At 49.7% G+C, this 27,652-nt stretch overlaps 1 protein-coding gene across 1 annotated transcript; it reads left to right on the top strand.

The window, feature by feature from the left end:
* The first annotated feature begins 470 nt into the window (after positions 1 to 470).
* Positions 471 to 27,652, top strand: LOC144161819 (sodium- and chloride-dependent glycine transporter 2-like). The gene is made up of 7 exons (XM_077692415.1): positions 471 to 540; positions 13,747 to 13,864; positions 15,124 to 15,431; positions 21,227 to 21,402; positions 24,169 to 24,301; positions 27,251 to 27,385; positions 27,566 to 27,652. Exons 2-7 carry the CDS (start codon positions 13,747 to 13,749, stop codon positions 27,650 to 27,652), a joined length of 957 nt encoding a protein of 318 aa, XP_077548541.1. The 5' UTR covers positions 471 to 540.

Here is a 27,652-nt window from a genome sequence, read left to right as displayed (position 1 = left end):
GTGCATCCGAGTTCGGGAACCGCCCCCCTTCAGCCGGTTACCCCTCCTGAAAGCACCGCCGAAATTGGAACAGAGACCAAAGAAAATCCGACGCCAACCGTGCTTTTCTGGTCATGAAACTCCCGGCCAAGTTTCGTACGGGGACAAAGGCTATCGCGAGGGGCGCGGCCGCCGCTGCTCTGTCTGTAGCCAGACCGGCAGGCAGGAACGCAGTAGCAGCATGTCTGTTCACACCAAATGTCTTCGTCACTCACAAAATGATGAGTCCATTTCAGTGGCCCATGGCACGTAAAGCGAAAGCGTACTGCTGATAAGGCGGCGAGCGTCTGTTTTGTCCGTTCCCTGCCAAACGCGCTCTGACCACGCCCCCGGTTGCCCTCCGATCAACGCCAGCGCCGCGGCGCGGCCTCCCTGGGCAGCGAACGAAGCTCTCCCATAGCGTGACGGCGAAGTTTCATGACCAGAAAAGCATTGAAGAACCCTGCCGTAACTTTACAGCCACCGGACGAGTACGAGGCTGCAGTCCAAGCGCTGGCCCGGGTAAGCCCATATCAGAATTTGCCCTTGCGCTTCGTGAAGTGACCTTTTCGTACAACTCTGCCCTGTAAGCTGATACAAATTTGTGCGACCGAATTACACTGGGTGCCGGAATTCCAGCGGGGTTGATTCCGGCGGGTTGATTTCCGGCGTGGTCTACGTGACGTCACCGAATTATAGCCAAAACTTATTCGCGTGACGTAGGCTGGGTGGTGTTTTCGCTTTGCGCCAATCGCGTGAGACCCCGCCGGATATCTTCCGGCGCCCTTCCGGATGCCTTCGGCACCCAGTACAGTTCGTCGCCCGGATCACGTGTCCGCGCGGCCTACGGGAGCGGCTGTTGCTCGAGGGTGACGCACTGACGTTTGACCGCGCTGTGGCGATCCCGTTTCTTCGCGAGCAAGTGCAGCGCGAATCCGAAGCTCTTGGAACAAACAGCCCCTGTCGATCGAGTAGTACCGCATTGTAACCCCTGACGCAACCCGGTAGGCCGTCACAGACGCCAGTCCAGCAGTACCGCCTAGCTTTTCTAGCTCCGGTTTCGTCCGTCTGCCTGCGCCGGAGACCAATGACGCCGTCGTCCCGTACTCCGGTAACACAACCGTGTGCAGAAACATGCGGCGCACTAAACTGCCAACCGTCTGCCTGCGCAGCCCGCGGTTGAACCTGCTTCGCGTGTGGCCGCCGAGGTCGCTTTCAACAGTACTATCGAAGTTCGCGTCGCGGACGTGGAAGACTACCGCCCCGAGTCGCTGAAATCGTTCCAGAGGAAGGCGCTGAGAGGGTCAGGAACATTCTTACTGTTCACACTGACCAGTGTACGGGTGTCTACGTTGACGTCGGGTTCAACCTGTTGCTCTGGCATCACGCCCGCGCATCATAACATTTTTAGTGAACACTGGCTTAGCTGTATCGATAATGGGAGAACAAAGCATTCGAAACCTGTTCAGAGACCAAGTTGAGCTGAAAAAATAGCAATTAACGTGCTGGATTTTTCACGTCGAAAAATTCCTGTGCGTCGAAAAATCCCTTCCCTCACTACGTACAAATCGGAAACTGCTGTAGTGACCAAGGTCACTGTAGCCGTTTGACCCACAGCGTGGTAGCTTCCACGTTACGCAATGTGCTTCTGGGTATTGATGCCGTACAAGCTCTTGGTCACCAGATTGCAGGCACAGAATTACGCTGCCTTACTACGGCCGCTGAACGAAACGTTGAAACAAAAGGCCCCAAAATGCTACGTCCCGAAATGCATCCACAGCACTCAAACAAGTTGTCACCGCCCACCACGAAGCCACCATTGGGTGCATCCAAGTTAGGTATGCCCACTTCATTATGGACGAAGTTCGGACACTTGTTTTCACCAGAGCTGGGACTTGCCAAGGGTGTCCAGCATCGGGTCAAGCTCAAGCAGTCGGTAGCTCCAGTCACACAGAAGCTTAGACGCCTCCCTCTTTCAGTGCGAGAACCGTTCAGCAATGAACTGAGGAACCTACTTTCTGCCAATGTCATTGAACGAGTAAATGCGTCCGAGAAAGATGGCAGTATTCGCATCTGCGTAGACCCCCGTGAAGCTACCAAAGCTGTGGTGGTTCATAGCTTTCCCTTTCCACACGCAAAAGAGTTGCCCCATGCCCTGAACGGTGCCCGTCACTTTTTCTAAATTGGATTTGGCCTCCGCACTACCAGGTGCATGCCATGCTGCTTCACCCAGGCAGCAGGGATATCACAGCGTTCATAACGCACAATGCCCTTTTCCGATTTAAGAGTCTGTTTCGGCTTAGCTTCAGCGCCAGCAGCATTCCAGCAACTCATGACGTCGTTTCTCCGAGGATACAGATGTGTTCTCTGCTACCTGGACGACATTATCATCTTCGGCAAGTCTGAGAAGGACCACATGCGGAATCTGGAGGGAGTCCTGCAACGAATTTCAAACGCTGGGCTCAAACTCAACGGCAATTGTGTTTTTAATACATCCGAGCTGTCGTCTCTTGGTCACAGCGTTAGCTCCGAAGGAGTAGCACCCCTTCATAACGAAGTTGACGCCATTGTTCATGCTGCCACCCCTACAGATGCTGGCAAGCACCGGTCGTTCCTGGTACTTGTGGAACATTATGCTAGGTTTATTCCACCGCTACCAGAGGAAGTGCAGCCCATGCGCAGACTCCTCCGTAAAGACACTCTCTTCAACTGGGACACAACTGCTGACAGCAGTTTTGCTAGGGTAAAGAGCCTCCTAGCCGCCTACGGGGTTCTACTGATGTTCGATCCAGCACTTCCCGCCATTGTAGACACTGATGCATCTGCATATGGTTTAAGTGCCTTACTGCAACAAGTCGGTGGTCGGAACATTCGAGCCATGGCATTCGTGACACGAACATTGACGGAAGCAGAACGGAAGTACTCAGTCGGTGAACGTGAGGCTCTAGCTTGCCTGTGTGCTCTAGAGAAATGGCATGTGTACAGATGGGGCCGCCCAGTTATTCGGCAAAAAGATCACCAAGCTCTAGTAGCCCTGCTTTATGCTGAAAACACAGGATAGCGACCACTCCGCATTGCAAGATGGACTGCACGATTATTGCGGTACAACTTCACGGCGCAGTACAGGCGTGGGGAGCACAACAAGGTTTACCTGATGCCCTGTCCCGGCTACCTCTACTGAACGTCCACCCCACCAAGACGTCTTCTGCTTGAGTTATGTAGGCGAGCTCCTGGTGACCTAGGCCGGTGCCTTTCGGCGACCTCTTCCGCACTCTTGCCCAGGCGTACCTGTAGGTCCGGGTCGGGGCTGCGAAGCGAGGCCTCCCACCTCTCCTCGGAAGGGATTTCGGGGAAAGGGTCCTGGGGGCATGCCCACATGATGTGGGCCAGGTTGGCATGGGCACCACATAAGGGGCACGCCGAAGTTGGGTAAAGGCTGGGGTGGATATGCGTCATAATGACCGGATTGGGGAAGACTCCCGTCTGGAGTTGGCGCCAGACGCGACTTTGTTCTAATGTGAGAGAATTTGCTGCCTGAGGGTAGATCCGGCGGGCGGGTAGGTGGTGATGTCGTGGTAACCGATCAGACGGTCCTGCGCAGACCTGGCTCCGTGGTAGGGATACGGGCTCGGCCCATCCCGGATGGTAAGAGCTCGGGCTGGGTCATGGGCCACCTCGTTTCCCTCGAGCCCGGAATGCGCGGGGGTCCAGATCAGTTGTACAGGGGATTGAGGGGGGTTCCTGAGAAAAATTTTGAGCCCCGTTGGGGATTTGCGTTCAGCAGCAAAATTTTGGAGAGCGGTTTTAGAATCTGTAATGATTGTTGCGGGTGTAGGGTTGAGTGAAAGGGCCATGCGTTATCGGCGCCTCTTCCGCCGGTTCTGGGATGGGCGTCAGGACTGTAATGGAATTAATGGTGTTGGTTTTGGGGTAATTGCAAACAGCGATTGCGGTGAAGGCCTCATGGTGTCTGTATTCCGCTGCATCTACGTACAGGTCCGCGCAGAAGTAAACGGAGCACGGGAGCTGTGGCCGAACTGCATCGCTGCGCCGCGTATGGGCGCCGACGGGAACCATGGAGCACCGGTCAAAGAGTGTGTTCGCACTGCCCCCGCCGCCCTATCTGATATCTTTAATCGCCGCTCTGCTGGCGTGTCATGCTGGGCGAGACGGTCTTCAAAAGGCAGCGCTGGGCTATAGAGGGGCGCTGGTTGCATTGCCGCTCGCAGGCATCAGCGGCGACCGAATCCGCTGCTCATGATTTGGACGTAGCTGCGCGCGCCCGGACACGTTCCTTGTTGGGCGCTGTAAAGGGCGGCATAAAATTGTGCGTCGCTGCGGTTTGGCATAGCCTGTCATTGCGATATAATTTATTGTAAGCCGGCAACAAAATTGCCATGTACAATTTTTCGTTGTTCGGAAAACAAAATCTCGCTTCCGACATTTATTGTCTTTAATTTTGAGTTTGTCCCAAGTTACTTCTGCAGCTCAGTCTAGGTCTGTTCTGAAGAAAGGGAAATAAAAAATGTCTATGCGGTGGAAATTCTGTATTAGACAACACCGTAAAGTATAGGTACAATCGTCGCCTGCTGTTACGGTGGGCCTCATAGGGCGCATATTTTGTTGTCGCATTAAAACCGACGTCGTTATATTTAACGAGCACGTTATATTAGTTAAGAAAGTGTTTGAAAGATGGCTTCACCGCATGACCTCAATGTCTTGCAAAAAAGCGCCGTCAGGGCTCCAAAATGACCGATGACGAGTATAGTTGTCATGACCGATGACGACCATACTCTTAATCGGTCAATTTGGTACAAAATTTTATTACGGCTATCATCGTGAACGGGAGCGAAAGGGTTAATGCGACAACAAAATATGCCCCCCCCCAAAAAAAAAAAAATAAACCCACACAGTTTATTTCGGTAAGGCAGCCATTTCCTGACCAATCCCCCCTGTGTGGGTATGATCATCTAAGTGGTGCCACACCACTTCGCGAGCGGCTGCACGAGAAGAAGCTGCTGCCCCGGCCGAAAAGGAATCCGCGCCTCCCGCCACCACATTTCGTAAAAGCACCCGTCTGCTTGGGGTTCCAGGTGAGCTCCCTGGTTTGTTGTTCGTCTCATGTGCGTCTGGAGCGAGTGAGGGGTTTAAAACGATTGCTGACTTCCCAGGGTAAAACTGGAATGGCACACATCACGCCGCTTTCTTCCAACGGATGCGCCGTTCCGCTTGCTGCCGCACTGGTAACGATACAGTTCACTCCACCAGCTGAGTGCAGCGCTGCGGATGCTACTCCGTTCTCCGCATTCCGCCCACTTAGCACGTCAAACTCACTTCGACAATCTACTTCGAGCGGCTGAAGAAAAACTACAATACTCGTTGGAGCCTTGTGCGGCTTCCACGTGTCCAGCGACGGGTGGGAATGTCCTTTCAAGGCTCCAGCACGTATGGGAGCGCCTCCAAGAACCCCTACCTCTAATCACCAGCAGCGAGCAGTGGAGGGAGACGTTGGGTAGCTCCGACCGGACTACACAAGAAGCCCTGGTCAAAAGGGCCACCGAAGTCGCCACCAGTTTTGGGCCAGTGGCCACCGCACTTGTCTGACCACTTGCTAGAATAAAGTTTTCTTCTCCTTCCCCTCCTCCTCCTTCAGCCCGTATTGTTTGACGTGCTAAGTGGGCGGGTTGCTGAGAACGTTGTAGCCTCCACAGCGCTGCGTGCACCTTGTGAAGTGAATAGATCATGCTTAATGGTAAGGCAGTTGCGTTTTGCGTTTCACCCCGTTGCAATAAATTTCTAATCGCTGCAGATATGGATTCCTGTAAGCTAAATATAATTTTAAGAACGCCCAAGCATTTCAGTTTTCAAGCTACTCCCAGAAGTACAGTTCCTTTTATAAGGCGTTCCTCAGGCGCGCGAGGGTGTTCAGCAGTCTCCTACGGGCGCGTCCCAGCAACAAAATTCGGAGAAGTATAGTAACCCTTTGCACTAAACCAAACACCATTATTGGTTTGGTTTAGTGCAAAGACCATCGATGCTTGAGGTCCCCACGCCTCAAATGCCCACCCCAAACCGCACCCCAATCATATATGCCCCACGCCGGACTGTCGAGAGCTGGAACTGCCAGTGCTGGAAGACGGTGGCAGCGATGTCACACGCTCTCGCCGAGTGCAGCGTCAGTTAAATTGCCCCGTAAAACTCGGGCACGCTTTTGAGAGGTGCGGTACTATAGGATACAAACAATGCGGAACTACCACTGTCTCTTTCGTGAGGGCTTCAGAGTATTTTGAAAGGGATATAAGCGTCGCCAAGATGGAACTCGCAGCAACAAGACACAGAAGGCGCTCGTCTGTGTCTTGTTCCCCTGTGGTCCCATTTCTGCGCTGTTTACTTAACCTTTCAAGAGACTCTGCAACATTTCCGATAAATGCTTTTGTTCTTTCCTTCGCGTCTGGAAGCATTGCGAAAGCTATGTATAGTTATCGCCAGCACCGAGTGGCACTGCGTTGTTTGCTCGTCGCAGCAGATCCGCCTTCCGTTTCTACTTTGCTTTTGATTGATTGATTGATTGATTGATTGATTGATTGATTGATTGATTGATTGATTGATTGATTGATTGATTGATTGATTGATTGATTGTGGGGTTTAACGCGCCGACGCTACACAGGCGATGAGGCGCGCCGTAGTGGAGGGTTCCGGATTAATTTTGACCACCTGGGGATCTTCAACGTGCGCCGAAATCTCGAACACACGTGCGTTTTCGCTTTTCGCCTCCATGAGAAAAGCGGCCGCCGCGGCCGGGAATCAAACCCGTGTCCTTGGGCTCAGCAGCACAATGCTTTAAGCACTGAGCCACACGTGGGTAACTTTGCTATTGTGGGTTTTCTTTTAAGTGGCTATCCAATGCTTTTATTGCTGTAACTCAAATAGAGCTGGCCAAGAGCCGCTGCATAGTGACCTAAATAGAGCAGTCGAAGAACTCCAAGAACGAGAAACAGTTATTTCTTAGTTATTTGATGAGAATGGAGCAGTAATCTCTGGCTGAGGTACTTTGCGACCTACTTATCTAAGTACTGGATGTGTTGGTTTACCACGTTCTGCAAGCATTAAGGATTTAGAAGAAAGTTGAACGAAGTGTTGCAGCATCCCTTTCAAGGTCATGTGCCAACAAGCTCAAGTATTACTGAAGTCCTTCCTGGGCAAGGCGCGCTCATCCGGGCCTGCACCTGGAAGATGCAAGATGAGAAGACTATAGAAACGTTATCGGTGCAATCATTGCTGCACCGATGAGATCACCATCGTCGGTGCCCGTATTCGTGTGAGCAGCTATAGCAGGAGCTGCTTCGTCTTCATCGCCATCTTTGTAAATAGAAGCACCATCACATCACCGGGACGTCTCGGCCCTTGGTCTTTCCTCTTATTTTATAAAGACCATTAGGAGACCGGTGCAGGTGCTTCGTTTCTTATAAATAGGGCCTGCATTTTCCGGGTAAGGGGGGGAGAGAGAGAGAGAGAGAGAGAGAGAGAGAGAGAGAGAGAGAGAGAGAGAGAGAGAGAGAGAGAGAGAGAGAGAGAGAGAGAGAGAGAGAGAGAGAGAGAGAGAGAGAGAGAGAGAGAGAGAGAGAGAGAGAGAGAGAGAGAGAGAGAGAGAGAGAGAGAGAGAGAATGTAGAAAATGTAGAAGAGGAACAGAAATAAAGTGACAAAGAAGAGGCAGTGGCGGCATTGCAGGAAAATTCATAGCACATGCGGACCCCGCACGGGGCACCTTGAGTATTCATGGTGACGGTGTTGGTGACACCGCGGACCCCGAGCCCCCAACATAAACTGTAACCTACCGTGGTGATGTGTTTAAAGGTGAAGGGTAGAAGCCTCAAACGGTGGCCGTCGGAGCCCAGGTCAAGCTCCGGCGGATGGGCTCCCTGTCTGTTTACCAGGCAGGGAGCTCCGGGACCTCTCAGGCTATCAGGGTAAGGTTTGAGAAGAAAGTACCCCCGTCCCCTGCTTCTATACTATGATGTATGGCATTCTCTAAACCACCCCCCCCCCCCCCCAAACGTGATCGGTCCCTGAAAAGGGGCCGCACCGAAGTATCTTTTCCTTCATTGCCATCTTTGACATTTCCTGAACCAGATAATTTTTCTCGATTTCTTGTCATGGAATCCATCAATCCAACCCACCCTCTTGCATCTCAGTCAGTCTTCTTGATTGCCAAGTATCTCGAAGCCATAGTAGGAAAATCGTATAAGTGCAAAAAACAAAAGTCTGGTGAACTCCTAATTGAAATAAATGACAAGCAGCAGTCTGCAAAGCTTCTTGCTCAGACTAGACTGGCTGATCTCGACATCCGGGTCACACCCCATCGGAGCCTCAACAGCTCGCAGGGTGTGATATCCGAGACAGACCTCCTGAACGAAACGGATGCGGATCTCCTTGCCGGCTTGAAGGATCAGGGCGTCACTGCCGTGAGACGCATCACCATCCGTAGAAACGACAGGGAGATTCCCACCAAGCACATCATCCTGACATTTGACCGCGCAGTTCTCCCACAACATATATATGCAGGTTTTATCCGGTGCTCAATACGTCCGTACATCCCGAACCCGCGGCGCTGTTTTCAGTGCCAGCGGTTCGGGCATGGTACGAACTCTTGCCGTGGCCGAACGACGTGTGCAAAGTGCGCGGCGCACGATCATCCGAGCGAGAACTGCTCAGCCGAAACTCTCACTTGTGTAAACTGCGGGGGGCCGCATGCGGCATACTCCCGCAAGTGCGAAAAATTTCAACTAGAAAAAAAGATCATAAACATTAAGGTAACCGAGAACATCACCTTTCCAGAGGCGCGGAAGAGGTTCGCCTCTTTCCCCCTGGGGAGGTACGCCGACGCAGCTCGCCGGGGGGCGGAGCGGCGTCTCGTTTCCACAGGGACCCAGTTCAGCGAGTCTGACCTGGTCCCTCGCCCGCCCCCCCCCCTGGGTTGCCTCTGGCAGCCCAACCCGCCACCACGCCGCTTGCTGAGGCAGCAGCGGTTGTGGTGGCAACCTCTCCCGTCGGGACCGGTGCCGCTCCCGCCTCTGTCTCCCCGCCCTCCAGTGCGTTGGAGGGTACAGAGGTGATGGACACCACGGGCCCCGCACCGGTTCCCACCGCCACCGCACCGCCCGTGCCACCTCTGGCGCCCCGGACGCCCTCGGCGGTGGCGGCTGAAACGAGGGGCTCCCGAGGGGGGGCCAAGTCCAGGGGGCCCGGTCCGTCGGGCACCCCTCGGACATCCGACGACGAGGTGGATGTCGGGCCGTTCCTGCCTGCAACGCAGCGCAAGGAACGCGTCCCGACGCCAAAGCCTCCCGACAAGCCAAAAAAGGCGAGAGTCACAGCCCCGAAAGACGACACATAAACAAACACACACACTCCAGTAGCTCTCACACTAAATAATGGGAAGAGAAAACATAATTCAATGGAACTGTAGCCTTCTTAAAAATCTTGACGATGTATACGAAATACTGCATGCTAATCAGCCAAGTGTAATGTGTGTTCAGGAAACACATTTGAATTCCAAGCACACAAATTTCTTGAATAGTTACATGGTCTTCAGAAAGGACAGGGATGGCTGCACACACTCTTCGGGCGGTGTAGCCATAATAGCCCGGAAATCCCTAGCATGCCACCCTGTCGCTCTCAACACCGTCCTTGAGGCTGTAGCAATACGCACAATAATTTTTAATAGGTTGATAACGGTATGCTCCATTTACATTCGTCCTGATTATGCACTTTCGAGCTCTGATTTCGAGGCGCTGGTCGACCAGCTGCCCGAACCGTACATCTTAACAGGCGACCTTAATGCACACAACTCTCTTTGGGGCTCCTCCAGAACGGATGCCCGAGGTCGCCTGATAGAGAAATTTCTTACATCTTCAGGAGCATGCCTTTTCAACAAAAAGCAGCCTACATACCATAACTTAGGACATGATACATACTCACATCTCGACTTGGCTATTGGTTCTGCAATTCTCTTTCCATGTCCTGAGTGGGGTGTGGGCACTGGCCCATATGGTAGTGACCACTTCCCGACTTCTCTAACATATATAGGTAAAGGCCCATGCAGTCCATCTTCCCATAAAAGGTTTAATGAATCAAAAGCAAACTGGAGCACATTCACACAAACATCTCAACTACACCACACATCCATAAAACACCTACACGTGGAGGAAGCAGCCCAAATCGTCACGGCGCACATCCTCGACGCTGCCGAAAAGTCCATTCCCCACGCCTCCAGCGCTCCGCGTAACCAAAGGAGGCCGTGGTGGAATGAGGACTGTAGGCGGGCGCGAGAGGCCCAGAATAAGGCGTGGGGTGTCCTTCGCCGGTACCCCACGTCAGATAACCTCATTTCTTTTAAACGGGCAAAGGCTTTTGGGAAGCGAGTGCGTCGTGAGGCGAAAAGGGAAAGTTGGCGCACCTTCCTCACTTCCATCACCTCATACACAGACACGCGAAAAGTATGGACACGAATACGTAAACTAAAAGGACAACAGACACACAGCCTGCCCCTGGTTAGTACAACAGGGGACACACTGGAAGATCAGGCTAACACACTCGCACAACACTTTCAACATGTGTCCAGTTCAGCGCACTACACCAACACTTTCATAAAACACAAAACATCCTGTGAGAAGAAGTCCTTGCGAGACAGTAATAAGTCGACGTCATCTTATAACACCCCCTTCTCACTGCATGAGCTGAAGATCGCACTTAGTACATGTAAACCTTCAGCTCCAGGCGCAGACAACATTACATACACTATGATTCAACACCTGCACACAGACACACTTGAAACCCTCCTTCACCTCTACAACAAATTATTTCTTTCGGGGCACCTCCCAAGGTCATGGAGGGAGGCCATCGTAGTGGCCTCTCTGAAAGAGGGGAAGGACCCTTCCTCTCCCGCAAGTTATCGTCCCATCGCCCTCACAAGCTGCCTGTGTAAGCTGTTCGAGAAGATGATCAATAGGAGACTCATGTACTTCTTAGAGTACAATGGTCTTCTCGACAGCTGCCAGGCTGGCTTCAGGGCTGGGAGATCCACCAACGATCAACTGGTTGCGTTGGAATCATATGTAAAAGATGCCTTTATCCATAATCAGTTTTGCATAACAGTCTTCTTTGATATGGAAAAGGCCCATGACACTGCCTGGCGGTATGGCATCTTGAGTGACCTCAAGTCGTTTGGTGTCTCCGGCAACATGCTGAACACCCTCGCTAGCTACATGTCGGAAAGGACCTTTCGAGTGAGGGTTGGCAATGCACTTTCCAATATATATGTGCAGGAAAATGGCGTTCCTCAAGGCGGTGTCCTGAGCTGCACACTATTCATTGTTAAGATGAACTCGCTCCGGAAGGCATTGCCACCAACAATTTCCTGTTCTGTATATATAGATGACGTCCAAATATCTTTTAAGTCGTGTAACTTTTCCATTTGTGAACGCCAAGTCCAGCTTGGGGTGAACAAACTTGCTGGCTGGGCGGACACAAACGGTTTTAAACTGAACCCTGTAAAAAGTACTTGTGTTGTGTTCTCCCGGAAGCGTGGAATTCATGCGGACCCTGATATCTCTATTAATGGTGTAGTAATCCCTGTCAGAGGGGAACAGAAGTTTTTGGGAATAATATTCGACAGTAAACTCTCATTTATCCCTCACTTGAAACACCTTAAACACAAATGCCTAAAAACAATGAACATTCTTAAAGTCCTGTCACACCAATCTTATGGTGCTGACAAGCAGCTCCTCCTGCGGCTTTATACTGCAGTGGTAGGATCTCGCTTGGATTATGGCAGTGTTGTTTATGGGTCCGCGACGAAGACGGCGCTAAAAATGCTTGACCCGGTGCTTCATTTGGGGCTTCGTCTTGATTGTGGTGCCTTTCGCACTAGCCCCGTTGAAAGCCTCTATGCAGAGTGTCACAAATGGTCCCTGTATTACCAGAGGACATACACTAACTTGTTGTATGCCTCTAGAATCATGTCTATGACAAATCATCCTTTTAATTCAACCATTCATGATGCGTCATCAGAGCAGCTCTTTGCAAATCGTCCATCTATTTCCATGCCGTTCCCTCTCAGAGTGAGAGCAGAAGCTTCTGAGCTGGCTGTGTCATTTTCACACATCCACAACACACCAATTACTGATTTTATTGCGCTGTGGCAACTCCGGGCAGTTTGTTGTGACTTGTCCTTTCTGCAATTTGGCAAAAACAGGGCACCAAGGGTAGCCATTATTCAGCATTTCCTCTTCCTGAAGGAGAAGTATCAATGCGCAGAGTATTACTGCGACGCATCAAAGACAGCTACGGCTGTGTCTTGTGCTGCACATGGGCCGAGCCTCAACGTGTGTAAAAGAATGAACTCCCACAACAGCATTTTTACGGCCGAAGCACACGGCATTTTACTTGTTTTACATCACATTGTTCAACATCAAATTTCAAAGTCCATAGTGTTTACAGATTCTCTTAGTGTTGTACGTGCACTTTTGTCAAGAAAACGCTCAAAAAATTATGTAATCAATCTTGTCTTTAAGGCCCTCATGTCGGCATACGCCTCAAGTCTTGGAATAACAATATGTTGGGTTCCTGGCCACTGTGGAATGGCCGGGAATGAAACCGCAGATCAAATGGCCACTGCTGGTACACTTTTGAATACAGTGGACATAGCAACAGTGCCGTACACAGACATGAAGCCACACATTAGACACCAACTTCGCAACGCATGGCAAACACGCTGGAGTGAACAGACAGATAACAAGTTACACGTAATAAAACCACACTTGGGAGCACACACTACTGACTCACACAACAGACACATTGAAGTTACCTTAGCTAGGTTGCGGATAGGCCATACACATGCAACACACTCACACCTGCTCACTGGTTCTCCAAGACCGATGTGTAGCAGGTGTGGGGAGGGCCTATCCGTAGTCCACATCTTAATTACATGCAAGGCACTCGACACAACAAGACACAGACACTTCAAGGAACTATACAGACAACACATTCCGTTACACCCTTCCTTGTTTTTGGGTGACAATGCCATCGTCTCTGTGCAACGCGTTTTTAAATATTTGTCTAATGTTAACTTTTTAAACCTCATATCCTATCATGTGTAATCAACACTGGCCCTATACACCAGCCATCACCATTGCCGTTAATTGATTTTACTGTTATTTTGGCTTTAGTAGCCACTATTTTCTTCTAGATACTTTTTTTGGCGCTCTTTGCCCCAGCTGGCCTTGCGCCATTAAAATGCAACCATCATCATCATCAGCAGCACATGCGGACAAGGACTAGAAAGCAGAGACACCAACTCGTCCAAGAATCCATACTCGTGAAGTGGTGGCAGTTCGGAGCGGCAACTTTTGTATCCTCCTCTTCGGGTTTAACATTTGTACGATGTAAAGGGACGGGCGAAGAAAAGGCCGCCGTTCCGAGCTGCTACTTCTTCCTTCTCTATTTTTCTACTTCTTTTTCTACATAAGGTATTCGAATTCACGACGGGGCTTTCGGCCAATGGCGTCCCATGATGGCTGTGTACACCATCGTCGGTACGCATTTCACGCATTGATGACTGTCTTTGCTTTCGGTACCTTGTTTTGCGGCCTTGCCGCCACAGTGTCGTTTCGCAGAAGCGTGCATTTTGTTCATTTCAAATTCGGGCCATTTTTCCCGCCACTGGCAGATGGAGCGCCGCCTTAAGTGGGACCACAAGGCGGACTTCTTTCTTTCAAGCATTGGACTTTCCGCCGGGGTCGGTAACCTGTGGCGGTTTCCGTTCCTTGTCTTCGATAACGGAGGAGGTGAGTGAGCGGCCACTCCTCTGGCATTCACACATTTCACTTTTCCCAGAAACGGAGTGTAGAGAGTTTGTTTCCGTGAGCACATTTTCCTGGCCAATCCCCCTGAGTGGGTAAGAGCCATTTCGCTGGCACCACTACCATTAACCTCACGCGGGTAGCCATTTGAAACCTGTACGTAGCTTTCTTACCTGTGAACTTACCTATATCTACCAGGAATTTCGTATCCTCCCTACAGACCTAGGCGGCATGGAATTTTTTGTTGTACATTTCGAGTTTTTCGTAATCTACCTGAGTGCCATGCTGGATTGGATCATATGAGCGAGCATGCTTTTTTTGTCACCGCTCCTATATGTTATAACACGATTGAAAAACAGGTTAAAAAATACGCGGAGTGACACCAAAGTTCTCAGGAAAGCTCCTATAAACATACTAAAGTATTCTTGTAGGCTAAGCGCGAGGCAGACACAGGACGAGACAAGAGATGAGACGACGACAAGAATGCATCACCAACAAGCCTAAATTTACAATCTCGTCAAATACTAAAGTAATTGCGTCGAAAAGTATTGGTTCCGTCTATCCTCACGGTAGTTTTCACAAAAGCTGGCCTACATTTCGCTGGATAATATTACCTCCCAACGTAACCTAACATAGCCTACCTTAACCTCATCGAACCTAACCTGACGTTACCTAACCTATTCTACCCAAATTATTCTACCTTACCGAACCTATAATAACCTACTCAAATCCAGCCCAACTGCAACGAACGTAACCTAACCTAACGCAGCCCAGCGACACAGAACACAGCCTATATTAAACATAATCTAACCCATTCAGAAGTCCTTTTCGTCGATCGTTTAAAATAGTTAAAACCAAATGAACAAAAGCATTAACGAAATCACGAGGAGCAGAAATTTCAAAAATTCCGAAAGCAAAAACAAAAAAAAACTGCTTCATGCCGGACTCGAACCTGACCCTTCTCGTTTCAAAGCTTAGAAACGAGTTTTCGAGGAATATTTGTCCCAGAGAATCTTCGGGTGGCGTGCTTAGCCAATCAGAGGCGTGAGAAATTTCTGGCGGTAATTCTGACGGTTGCCGTGAGAATAGACACTACCCAGTAAATGTTTGGGTAAATTTGAGTCCGGGAGTTGAAGTCCGGGCCTCCGGAGTGCGAGCCGGCCACACAGCGATGCCAACACCAGGGGGCGGGGGGGGGGGCGAATCGACGGCTGTGCAGCCTGCAAGCGTGTGTTCCGGCGCAGGTGCATTCCTGTTTGTGTACCTGATAGTGATTGTGCTGGTGGCCAAACCGCTCTACTACCTGGAGATGTTCATGGGGCAGTTCAGCAGCTCGGGCTCCATGTCGGTGTGGGCCGCCTTCCCGCTGGCCCGAGGAGTGGGCGCCACCATGACGGTGGCCAGCCTCTGCCTGGCGCTGTACTACAACATGTACCTCTCGTACGCGCTCATGTACATGTACCACTGCTTCGGCGGCCACCTGCCGTGGAGCGGCTGCTACGGCGACTGGGGCGCCAACACGCACGTCTGCTACATCCGCAAGCCCAACATCGTGAGTGTCTGGTGTGGACACAGGTCTTAGGAACAACTTCCGATGTCCCAAGATGTTGCCGTTTAGGAAGGACATGATGTAACGCCCAAAATGTTGACGACCAGAAGCAAGATATAGATGTCCACTCCCCATCATGGCATTGTACGGCAGCCAACTGGCTCAGCGACTCTTGTTCATTGTTGGCAGCGTTGCTGCTCTGACACATGTTCAGTTAAGATAGTTGGGAAGCCCTATAAACGCTAAACGACGAATTACTGAAGCACAGCGCACTGACACAGCTGGGTGCAGAGGTGGAGGGGCACAGACACGGCGCTGACGTGTCCGCGCCCCTCCCCTGCGTCCTGTCCCAGTTCGCGCTGTGCTCCAAGAATGGCAAAATACCGCCAACTCGACACTCTTTAAAAAGCAGAAATCAGGTTTCAAAAATCAGTTTTCTTTTATGTGCGATATGGGAAGAGTAGTGTGAAAGATGGCCGCCAGATCAGGAACGGCGCTGCAATCTGCAGTTGTCTGCCAGAAGCCTTGCAGCTATGCAAATGGTAGTAGTACAGTGTACGCGCCAATGGAAACTCGACAGGAGCCTGACGTTTCGCCGTCACGCATTTTCCGGGGTAGCTATCAGGACGTCTTTTCTGAGGAAGTAGTCATTTTTGGGCTAAGGAGAGCGAAAATCTTGGTCTGTCTGTCTGTCTGTCTGTCTGTCTGTCTGTCTGTCTGTCTGTCTGTCTGTCTGTCTGTCTGTCTGTCTGTCTGTCTGTCTGTCAGCGGTTAAAAGTTGACTGCTTGAACAACAAGAATATAATACGCAAAAAAATTAGGACCTGGACTTAGGCCCTGCTGGAAATAAAGTTTGTTCTCTCTCTCTCTCTAAACTACAAAATCAGGAAGCATACTCCATACTTGTGCGAACATTAGTCAGCGAAAAAAGAGAAAATATTGAACATATTCGAGGCAGAACAAAAAATATAACAAATATTAGTAGTACTGTAATAACGAAAAATATACGGGGTATGGATATCTGCAGTAGCAAACATAAAAAATTAAACCATCTTCCCGTGGGGAACCCTGATGAGGATGCGAAGCATCATGGGGGTTCCGTGTGGTTCCATTATGTTGCCGTTATGTTGAGTGATCTGGTGTTTAGTAGCGCCAAAGGGAATTCCGCGTCCGCGTCCACACCGGTGGCAAAGGCACGCAAGTACTGTTGTGTTACGGTGAGCAGGCGGTGGTTCTCGAGGCGCCGTAACTCGTCCATCATGTTCTTGTCGATGTTGTCGTCTCTGTGGTAGAATCGGTAGTCTCCGTCAGCGTTGGTGAGGTAAAGGTTGTTGACGTTGGTGCACTGGCTGTGAGCAACGTACACGCACTACTCTTCGCAGCTTTGTCTTCTTCTCCTTCTTCTTCAGCGGTTCCCCTACGGGAAGATGACTACGGTGGTTGAACACGAAGCTATCTCGTGATGGATTCTTTGGTTGGCCAATCCCTAGGGGCATCCTGCCACAATCGTCATCAGAGGCGCTGCGGACGGGGCACGGACGCGGGACATCCCTCCGAGCAAGAGATGCTTCGCATCTAAAAGGCGTTCAAAATATTTTAGCCAAAACATACAAAAAAGGATCGCGCTCGAGCTAGAGCCGGCACTCCAGGCCCCGCAGTAACAAGTGCCCAACAGGTGACTCGCGAGCACTGCGACCCCTGGAAAATGGAACTAAAATATATCAATTCAGAAATTCAGAAAGTGCTACTTCGCAGACAAACCAGTGGGATAACCAAGTTCACGAATTGTCTTGAAATGCTCGCTGATACTTCCTTGTACCGTTTCTTTAATTTTTAATGTAGGCAAGGTTTGGCCTAATACTTTGTTTTGATTTCACATTTTCAAGCCTATTATGTACAGTTTCGGTTTTATTGTCATTATTCCTGTTTTCTTTGTTTGTCTTGTATTTTGTGTTTTTGTAATTTTTGTGTCGTTGTTTTCATTGTTTTTTAAGGGAAGGTTGGCCTCCGTCAGGTGTTCCAACACCTTTTGCCTTCCTTTCCGCAGTTCTCCCTTTTGATGTAAAACTGGAAATAGGAGATATTATCTGAAAATCTGATCTGAGTTCTGAAAACCTTCAATTGCTTTATCATGGGATTGGCGAGTAAGGAGGGGCAGAGAGCGGGAGGTTGGGCGGAGGAGGAGAAAGGAAAGGCAGTTAGGCGGCAAGGATTACAGAATATTGATTGATGATAGTGTTTCATGGCGCAAGGGCTTCTAGGCCAAAGAGCGCCAAAAGAGGGTGTTGTGTCGCAGGTGAGTTATATGCGTGCTTTTGTTAAAATATGGTTATGTAAAACTGGTGTGTAGGGCCAATGATTAATCACTAAAAAATGAATAAAACATAGCTGAGAACGCAGAAAAAGATTTGGGCTTAAAATCAGGTTGCCTCGCGGATAGGTTTTGCCTACCAAAAAAGGATAAAGTCCCTGAGTGTCACAGCAAGTACCTCAGCACTGCCCTCATTACTGATGGACAAGCTGTGGTTATGTGTGATAAGAAACTCTCCTTAAAGGAGCCATGAAGAGAAAACAAAAGTTTGTTTTATTCGAAAGATTAGGTGTTTCATAGTACCCCAAGCGCTTTCCCGGAAGCAAATGATGCTTTATTCACTGAGAAATAAGGCAATTTAAGCCAAAATTTTAAATCTCCCGCTAAAATTGAACATTCCGTGACGTTTACAATGGCGTCATAGAGCCGGTCCATGAAACAGATACTTAGTATGTCGACTCCATATAGCACCCACACGCGGGAGTCGACCGAGACGGCGGCCATTTTAAAAATGCTAGTAAAACCTAGTGCACCCGCAGCCCTAGTCATGGAATCGCCTGATCCGGAGAACAAAACTCTCGCCGAGGAGCTCCGGCTTGCATTTAACAACCTCACACCACTTGAACGCTCAACGCTTCTAAGTGCACGAGCGGCAAGAGTTGTGGGATACGCGGTGGACGGGAAAGCGACCATTCCGCGATAGCCACAACAGACGAACGCCGTGCCGTCGGCACCGCTGCCTCGTCAGCGCCGTCGCCACGGACGAATACAGACTGGTACGTATGTGCCGTATTTTTATTACGGTTAATAATAGTTCAACTTCAGTAGCAGTATCGCTTATGCCAGTTGGCCGGTGTCGTGTATGGAAAGCCGTTCGCGCGAGCTCTCTGCTTCGACCAGAAAGATACGAGCGTCAATGCGTGGTGTTTACGGCATTTTTCCTCCAAGGTCAGAGCGCCTCGAACCCGAAAATTCGTCTGCGCGACGGCGAGATGTCGAGCTCGGCCAGGCGGTTGTTTCGTACGCATTGGCGCACACGCTTGCGTGTTCGTTCGGAACTTCAACCGTTTACTCCACCGTTCTTTGTCATAAAAAGAATGTGCAGTATGTTTCGCGGGCATTTAGCTCGCTATGCAAACTGTAAGCCCTGCCTAACATGCGTTTGCTTTTGCCGGCCTCCGCCAATCGCAGAGCTTAGCCCATGTGACGGCATAGGTTCTGTTGCGGGAAATGAGCTGGTGGGTCGCATGACCATTCCCGTTTTTCCTAATTATGTAGCTTATTTGAGCGAAGTTTGCGTTATAAGTGGTGTCGTTATGGTTCTAACGAGGCAATCTTTCGAATGAACCAAACTTGTGTTTTCTCTTCATGGCTCCTTTAAAAGGTACCCATGTGTGTGCCCTATAGGCCTCCTGCGCTGCCCAGGGGGCGCTGCGCAAGCGGCTTCCGGGCAGTACTTCCGGGTAGTACAAAGTTGCGCGGGTCCCATAGGATCCCGTGTTGACCGAAGCAAAATGAGCTCGACGCTCCCGATTATTTTGCGACGTGGTCACCAGCTCACCCCGACGCGTCTGATCTATTTCAGCGATGAACTTGGCATTAGGGGAAAAAGCTTTGCAGCGCTAAACACGTTTACAGCGCCGACGAAAGTACCGGGACCGTGACGGCGTCTGCTACTCGCAGGTTCACCGATCGATGGTCGTACGAAGTGAAAATTTAAGTGAAATTTCTAGTTTAAACTAATACTCTAGGTGACAAAGGCTTCTCAAAAACAGCCGATCAAAAAAGAAGAGTGACACATTAATCGGCGATGATCGCGCTTTAAAAAGCCAGCGAGTCCGGCGGACCGCAGGGTCGCCTGCTGCGGTGCGCCGCTCTTTTGCGTACCTGCACACTATGCGTGCACTTTCATTAAACGGTGCTCGTTTGCGTCACCGTTACGAATACATGGTACAGCGTTAGCTTGGCATTTTGTTGCGTCTCTCAGTGACAAAATGCCACGACCTTCAGAAGCGTGAAATCTGTTTTGCGATTCCGAAATTAGTGGCCGCAAAACAAAGTGGTAGGGCGAACTAAGAGGCCGCTCGCTTTCCTTGTTTGCTCTCACTTTACTTAATTACGCTCTTGCAGCATACATTCCCAGTTCGCACTTAATAGCCTAGAATGAGGGTCAGCAACAGCCCAGTTCCATGCAGCCGACACGGCGGACGGCTGGACGGCAAATCGGGTGGGAGGAGGAGGAGGCTTTGAATGCAAATGGAAAAAAATTCAGCGAATTTCTAGTAATATTTGACAATAATCTGGCGAAGTGTAAAGATGGGGGGGGGGGGGGGGGCAATTCAACTGGAGGACACCAATTCTCTGTTCTTGTCTCGCTGTCTAACTCCATTTGAAGTCAAAACTGGCTTGTCGGCGTTTAGATTCGACGACCCCTGCAATAGGAAAACCAACGCAGTCAGTGATGATCGTATGTAAATATTCGGGGCCCCGTGCCGTGTATGCGGCTGTGTTATGTGATATTATAGAAGTACACATCTCTGCAGGCGGCGGGCGTGTGCTTTGGTGCATGTTTGTTCAATTGGCGCTATTGCCCCACCTACTCGCTAGTATACATGTACCCTGGAGTTCTTAAATCGTGCGGCGTAAAACGTTACGCAAGAATCATTTAGTTTGCGAAAATACGAAACAAAATTTCCACTCGTTTCAAAGCAGGTGCCAGGCCAGAAGTGTCAGCTGCGCAATTCTTGCGTTCGCTTGCATGCTCCCGCTGAAGCAACCTTTTGCAGTTACCTCAGGATATAGGATGAGCAGCGCTCCGTGTTTATGCTACTCGTGAACTTTCCTTTTTCGACCGCACGCAAGAACAAAAAACTGTAACTCTCATCAAACAGTTAAACCACCCGACCTGGCGATACTGTCCCACGCCGCGACCACCGCGACAGCTCGCTCAAAAGAAAGCCGACAAATCGGCTTCTTTTAGCGGATATTATTTTGTTTAGCCTCTGCAAATGCTTTAAGGGCTATTTCATACAGTTTGCAGTCAATTAAACACGCCACAAAGCGCCACAACCAACTTTCACTCTGGATTGTAATTGAAAACACATGGAGGGCGGCGAGGGTCGTCTGCTTTTGTACTACCCAGAGGCGTTGGCCGCTAGGGGCGCTGCATGTCGCCAAAACTCCAGCGCAGGAGGCCTATCCTTAAACGACAAAGAGCAACTTCTACAGACCTGTGCAGTTTTTCTGTTGTGTCTACCTATTTGGGGTTTAATTGCATGAAATTTGTTTTCCGTTTCCGTGTCCCAGTGTTTCTGCCAGCGTTCCCGGAGTTTGCATTTAATGAGCGATTTCAGTTCACAGTAAGGCACTAGGATTACAGAAGACTCGTTTATCGACGACATATGCAGCTTAGGGTGCAGATTCGCAGTTACTTGTTTTCCAACGAGGCAACGATGCACTGACTGGCGACCGACTCGCGGGTACGCAGAGGACGTGCAAGGCAGCGGCTGGAAGGCTGTACCAACGGTACAAGATGCAGAACATGACGTTCGGCGTCCCCGTCAATGCGACTGGCAAAATCCTGTACGTCCCGCACAGAGCCTATACCACGGAGATGGCGGGCTGCGTGAACGCAACCATGTCGGCGGCGGAACACTTTTTCTGGTACGTGTACGCTCTCGGTCCCCCTTCGGCGGGGAGCTTGAATTTGTCGTTGTCGTTGACAGAATTTAACGACTGTGTAATTATGTTCTAGCTGCTTCAAAACACAAGTATAATGTGGTTTCACAATGAGTAAATTACCTATGGTCCAAGATTTTTTTACGGGCGGAGACGGTCTCTGCCTCGTTCCTTCGGTTTTTCCAGGCAAACATGTCCGTCTGCCCTGTCGTTTGGGAACTTAGTACACAATCCTAAAATTAATTTCACAATTTCGTACAATGCAAACTACAGACATATATCGTGTTGCGAGTTAACAGGACGAGGTATACAGTTTAGACAATAAAAATGAGTGCTGTTTAGTTTGTTTTATAATCACTGGTACGTTGCTCTAGAGCTTAGTTATTGTTAAAACGTATCCTGTGTAAACATTAAAGTGAACCTACAGCACTTCTTTCAACTTCTGCAGAAATCTTGAATGCTGGCCGAACGTAGTCAACCAACACATCTAGTACGCAGTTTAAGGGGTCGCAAAGTATTCCTCAGCCAACAAGTACTGCTCTATGACCATCAGATAACTTATAATTTGCTCAAAAGATTTTTCTCTTTCCCGGTGTTGACGTAATTCGAGTGGTCGAACAACGCCATGACAGCAGTGTAGCGGCCATTGGCCGGCTTTCCTTCAGTAGCAGCATGTTGCAGCAATAAACGCATCCTGTAGCCACTTTAAAAAGATCGCCCCAAATGCAAAGAAGAAACGGAAGGCGTATCTGCTGCGACGAGCAAATCACACAGTGCCGTTCCGTGCTGGCCATAACTGTAGCTTTCGTGTTTGCAGTTTTTCCAGACCAAAAGAAAAGAGTGAAAGCGTCTATCGAAAGTGTTGCACATTCCCTTTAAATTTGTGCTGGTGAACCTTCCAATGAAACAACAGTAGGCATAACGTGGACGGTGCTTGGTTATTTTCAGCCTAGTCGCGGGTTCGATTCCCGGCCGCGGCGGCCGCTTTTCTGATGGAGGCGAAAAGCAAAAACACCCGTGTGTACGAGATTTAGGCGCACGTTAAAGATCCCCAGGTGGTCAAAATTAATCCGGAGCCCTTCCACTACGGCGCTCCTCATCGCCTGCGTTTCGTCGGCGCGTTAAACCCTACAATCAATCAATATTTTTAGCCTATCCTCTTCAGTCCCAGGAATGCACAAATACAAAAATATTTTGCAACACACTTTTATTCGGTTCATTATTCATAGAAATAAACGCAAAAAATTACAATAGCCAAAAAGCAAACGAAAGTAATAAAATTGATGGTACCCATTTGGGTACTCTCTGGGTTTTGCTTACCCTGTGGATGCGTAGCGCTATTGAAAGCCATTTTTGCCGCCTGGCTCTTCAAAAATGCCTGGACACATCGCGCTACCTGGGGGGGCTTGGTGAAAGTAAGGCATGCTTTTTGCGGGCAAACAACTTTTGACGCGGGAATTTCGAATGGGGGAAAGCTTTTGCCTTTATGGTTGTGGTACCCATTTGGGTACCCAGGGACCATAGGTCGGCGTACTCACTCGTGAGTACACTCATTTGTACTCATTTGTACTCAAACTCACGAGTGAGTACGATAATGAGTGATCAGTGATCACACACCCAGAAAAAAAACAGTGAGTACGATGACGAGTGAGTACAGGGGTAAGTCCACTACTCGTGAGTACAGTACTCATGAGTACACTACTCATGAGTATGAGTACTCAGGAGTACAGTGTTCATGAGTATGAGTACTCATGAGTTTGAGTACTCTTGAGTATGAGTACTCTTGAGTATGAGTACTCATGAGTACACAGTACTCATGAGTACACAGTACTCATGAGGACACAGTACTCATGAGTACACAGCACTCATGAGTAGAATACTCATGAATACTGTTTTTGCGAGTGCTTGCACTCTTGAGTATATGCACTCCTGAGTACACTAGTGCAAACAGTAGTGCAAACAAGGAAACGGACGACAAAAGCTGCCACCCGAAGACACGCAGAAAAACGCAGTTTACGGCCACGGCTGCACCGTTAAGCCCCGAGCTCCTCTGAGCCCGACCCGGCCTGAGAACAAGAGGAGACGCCAGACGCAACGCGAGTGCTTACGTTCCGTTTCGCTTTCTCACATGTACTTGCCTTCGCGCAGTAAGTCGCCCTACGACAGTGCACCGCGTCAGACGTTTTCTTCCTCTGTCCTGATTTATATGTAACCTGTGTTTTTCTAATCAATTAAACAATTTATTTTTCTACATAGTTTTTCATTCGAGCTACGACCTAGCTATCAGTGCAGATAAGTTGATTATTCGTGAGTAATACAAATTGAGTACTCATGAGTACAGATTGAGTACTCATGAGTGCAGAATGAGTAGTGCTCATGAGTGCAGAATGAGTAGTACTCATGAGTACAGATTGAGTACTCATGAGTACAGAGTGAGTACTCATGAGTACAGATTCAGTACTCATGAGTACAAATTGAGTACGAATACTCGTGAGGACAAATGAGTTTGAGTACAAGTGAGTACGATTACAAATGAGTATTTGATGAGTGAGTACGAGTGATTTTGTGAGCAGACGAACTTTTTGAGTCTGAGTTTGATTGAGTACAGTGTGAATGAAAAAAATTGTGATTGAGTTTGAGTGAGTTCTCTCTGTTTTGCCGACCTATGCCAGGGACTGAGGAGGCTATACTCTGAAGGCGGTTTCCTGGCATCGCCCCTTCCTTACGTAATAGGGGCCCACTTTTCTGCAGGGACAAGGTGCTGAAGGTGAGCAAGGGACTGCACGACGTGAGGCCAATGAACATCGACCTCACCCTGTGCTACTTCATCGTGTGGGTCAACATCTTCATCATAATCAGCAAGGGAATCAAGTGGTTCGGCAAGGCACGTGACCCTCGTCCTGGCGAGCATTTCGTGTAGCTGTTTTCACCTCTTCCCCCTTGATAAGATCTGGACAAGCTCTGCACATGCGCAGTTCGACTGCGCCTATTATAGTGCGGCTAGCACGGCCCTCTGATAAGTAGGGAGCCCAGGGCGAAGTTATTTTTTAAGGCAGTCGAGGTTTCTGGGGCGTGTTGAAGCGAAGATTTCTATGTCTCATTGACGGCGTACGTAGCGGCAAAAACGCGCTGCGGGAAAGCCAACTTTCTCTGACGATGATGATGATCGTGGGTGAAGTGAACGAAACAACACATCCCGCCGTCCGAATCGAACATGGGTCCCTCGCGTTTTGAAGCCGACGACTATCTGATTGCGATATTACGACACGGTCGAAGCCGTTTGAATTTGGAGAGGGGTGTATGGATACGCAAAATTAGACGAAAAATACGTATATTTAATACAGAAACAACTAAAACAGTTCTTGGGACATTAAAAAAAACTGACGCGATGCACAAGGCGGAAAAGCGCGCGCCAACAGCACCGCGCGCAAGGTTTAAAATTGATTTAAAATCTGGACGGTTACGGTTTAAACTTCCGAAGGGGTATCTCCATATACGAAGGAAGCTACATAGTTATCTGAGCTTTGAAATTTCGTGTCAGTACTCCTATAATGGCCCTTTCCGTCTATGTAAAAAGTAATCGCCTTTGCCACCCGTGGTCTGTCGAAGGAGGAGAAATATTAAAGTTGGCAAAGCAGGTGCGGTGAAGAGGCGCATGAAAAGACGTGGCGGCGCCGCGCGATTCTTAGATCTCCCTTCATTCTTCTCCCACTTTTTTTGAACGCGTCTTGTCCGCAGCCTCCGTATATATGCACGTTGTATAAGAGGACAGCCATATTTTACTAACTTCACGCGTCGTCTAAGCGATTTGAGCTCGTCCGGGCCCCCTCCTTTCCTCTCAGATTCTTGCGCTGTCATTTTTTGTTTCCGCGAGCGCGTCGTGTCTTGGCGTTGTTTCTTGCACGGCGGCGTATATATGCAGCTTTAAGCAGGTGACGGAAAGAGAATCCCGGGACGCTCGCCGCCGAGTCTGTACACAAAGCAGCCGCGTCGGCGGATTGCCTCGAAAGCGCGTCATCCCTATTTCATATTTGCCGCGCTTTCGAGGCGCTTTTTCAAAGAAAGTGCTACGGGTTGTGCCGCGCCTCCGCCAGATGGCGCCACGGGTCCCGCGACCGAGAGAAGACGCAGTGAAACATCCCCCTCGCGAGGGGCACGATCAAATGCAGAGCATTTCTGGGGGCGCACGACGTTAAGTAGTTGAGCTGACGAGAGAGCGCTCGTCAGCAGTAATTTGAATGAGTTAACGATATAAGGCGCGTTCGTAGCGTCCCATTCTGTGTCGGCTTTGAGGCGCAGTGGGTAGAGCACCATGTACATTGCGTTCCGCCCGCAGGGTCGAGGGATCGAAACCGGGCGCCGGATAGTATTTTTTTTTAATATAGTAGGGAGGGGTGCGGTGCGGACTACGGACGTCAACGCGGGTGGCATCGTGAGTTACTGAAATGCTCTGCATTTAAAAAAAAGAAGACACCTCTCTGTTTAACGACGACGATATTTGAGCGGGAAGCTTTCTTCGTGCGAAATCAAATGGCGAAGGGTCAAGGTCGAAGCCGCTGCGATCAAAAGACCAAACTGCGTGCGAGTAAAACTCAAAGCTCAACGGTTCAAAGCCCAAACCATCTGCTAGCTTCAGTCCAAACTCGTACAACAACCAAGGAATCCCTCACGCGAAAGCTTCGCGTTCAACCATCGTCGTCGTTAGAAGTTTGTGTGCATGATTTTTGTAGATATGTTTAGATTAAGTGGTTAATTTTTGTTTTTGCTCTTCGAGCAACTGCGATGCGCTTGCCTAGGCTTCTGGTCGAATCAAATTCGCCGAGAAGCGCAAATACTTCGCGCGTTGAATTCCTGTCTTGGGCCGCATAAATGACCTTTCTAAAAACAGGTGAGCCGACGACCTCTGCGGACGTAAAACTCAGTGCGGCGCAGTTCCACAAAACCGGGAGTTTAAAGCCAGCCGATGGTAACACAGCTGTAGGTCAAAGTTCGTAAACGCAGAGAAGATTTCATCTATTGGAAAGGAGTGGTGCCAATATAATGGTTATACGTGTTCCTTTTTGGACAGTTTGGCAACGAGTCACTTTCGGCAATGAAATGAATGGACGTATGGTCGTGGTGTTACATTTGCGAAGGCGTCCCCGAACCGGGCTTCGTCGCATCCGTCATGTAGTGGTAGCGTGGTGGACAAGCGGTGAGCAGAAGCAGCTGCCTTGGTGTTGACGACAAAAAGCCGAAGGCAAAACTTACCTGGTTTACTGAATGAAGCGTCGATACAGGAACAGCGCCCTTCCGGGCGAGCTTACAGCATGACTCGAACAGAGCAACAGCGGGATCCGATCCTGTCAATGGAATGAATAATGCGCGCGGAGGAATCGCGTATTTATAACCCGAAGCGCTAACTGTCAAACAGCTATCCTAGTTCTTTGCACATGGACCGAACATAGTTCTGACACATACGAACACTCTTCCCCAGGTTCGTGCTGAGAGAGGGGGAGAGGAGATCTCGGTGAGCGGAGTCCGCTGGCAGTTTCAAGTCTATGCATGCCTCCGCTAGAACAGTTTGCTTTGTATTTTTACAGCTGCCGCGGCATGAGTCAGCACTGGCGGGGTCCGCAAGGCGGGTGCTTGTCTCAACATGTTCAATAAAGGCGGGCTTTCCGGCAAAGCACTGGAGAACTGCGCCACACTACACCAACTTGTAGCACGCGCGCACACGGTAGTGGCGCGTTTAATCGTAGCGGGGTGTACAAGTCACGCTGCTATTGTGCTACATTTTCACACAAGCAAACACGTTGCATCTCCTTAACTGGCATTTTTCACTCCGCCACAGATCGCACTGGTGACGGCCACCTGCCCGTACCTGCTGCTGTTCGCGCTGCTCATGAAGGGGGTGTCTCTCGACGGCGCCCACACGGGAGTTGGGGTCGTTTTCCTGCCAACCTGGCAACATATCTTCACGTTCAAGGCAAGCGCTGTCTTTCCTCTATGCTTGTATTTTGCAACTATAACTGACGTCCAACCATAGCTTTAGTATAACCTTAGTTCGGAAACCAAGATGTTTTGGTGCACGGAAGTGCCCAGACCAATCGAGTTTTTCTTTCCTGGTTGTGTGCCCATAAAATATTGCTGATTCTTTATCTCACAGCTGAGTCATGTTCCCCAGGCCTTTCCTGAACTTTATACGATCAAATCTATTGTCAAGAAGACAGCCGACGCGCCGGTAGCCGGTTGA

The sequence above is a fragment of the Haemaphysalis longicornis genome, unplaced genomic scaffold, assembly GCF_048455015.1.
Source record: "Haemaphysalis longicornis isolate Haplotype H1 unplaced genomic scaffold, Haemaphysalis longicornis Haplotype H1 scaffold_12, whole genome shotgun sequence".
Lineage (NCBI taxonomy): Eukaryota > Metazoa > Arthropoda > Arachnida > Ixodida > Ixodidae > Haemaphysalis > Haemaphysalis longicornis.
This window is presented reverse-complemented; position numbering and strand designations above follow the sequence as displayed.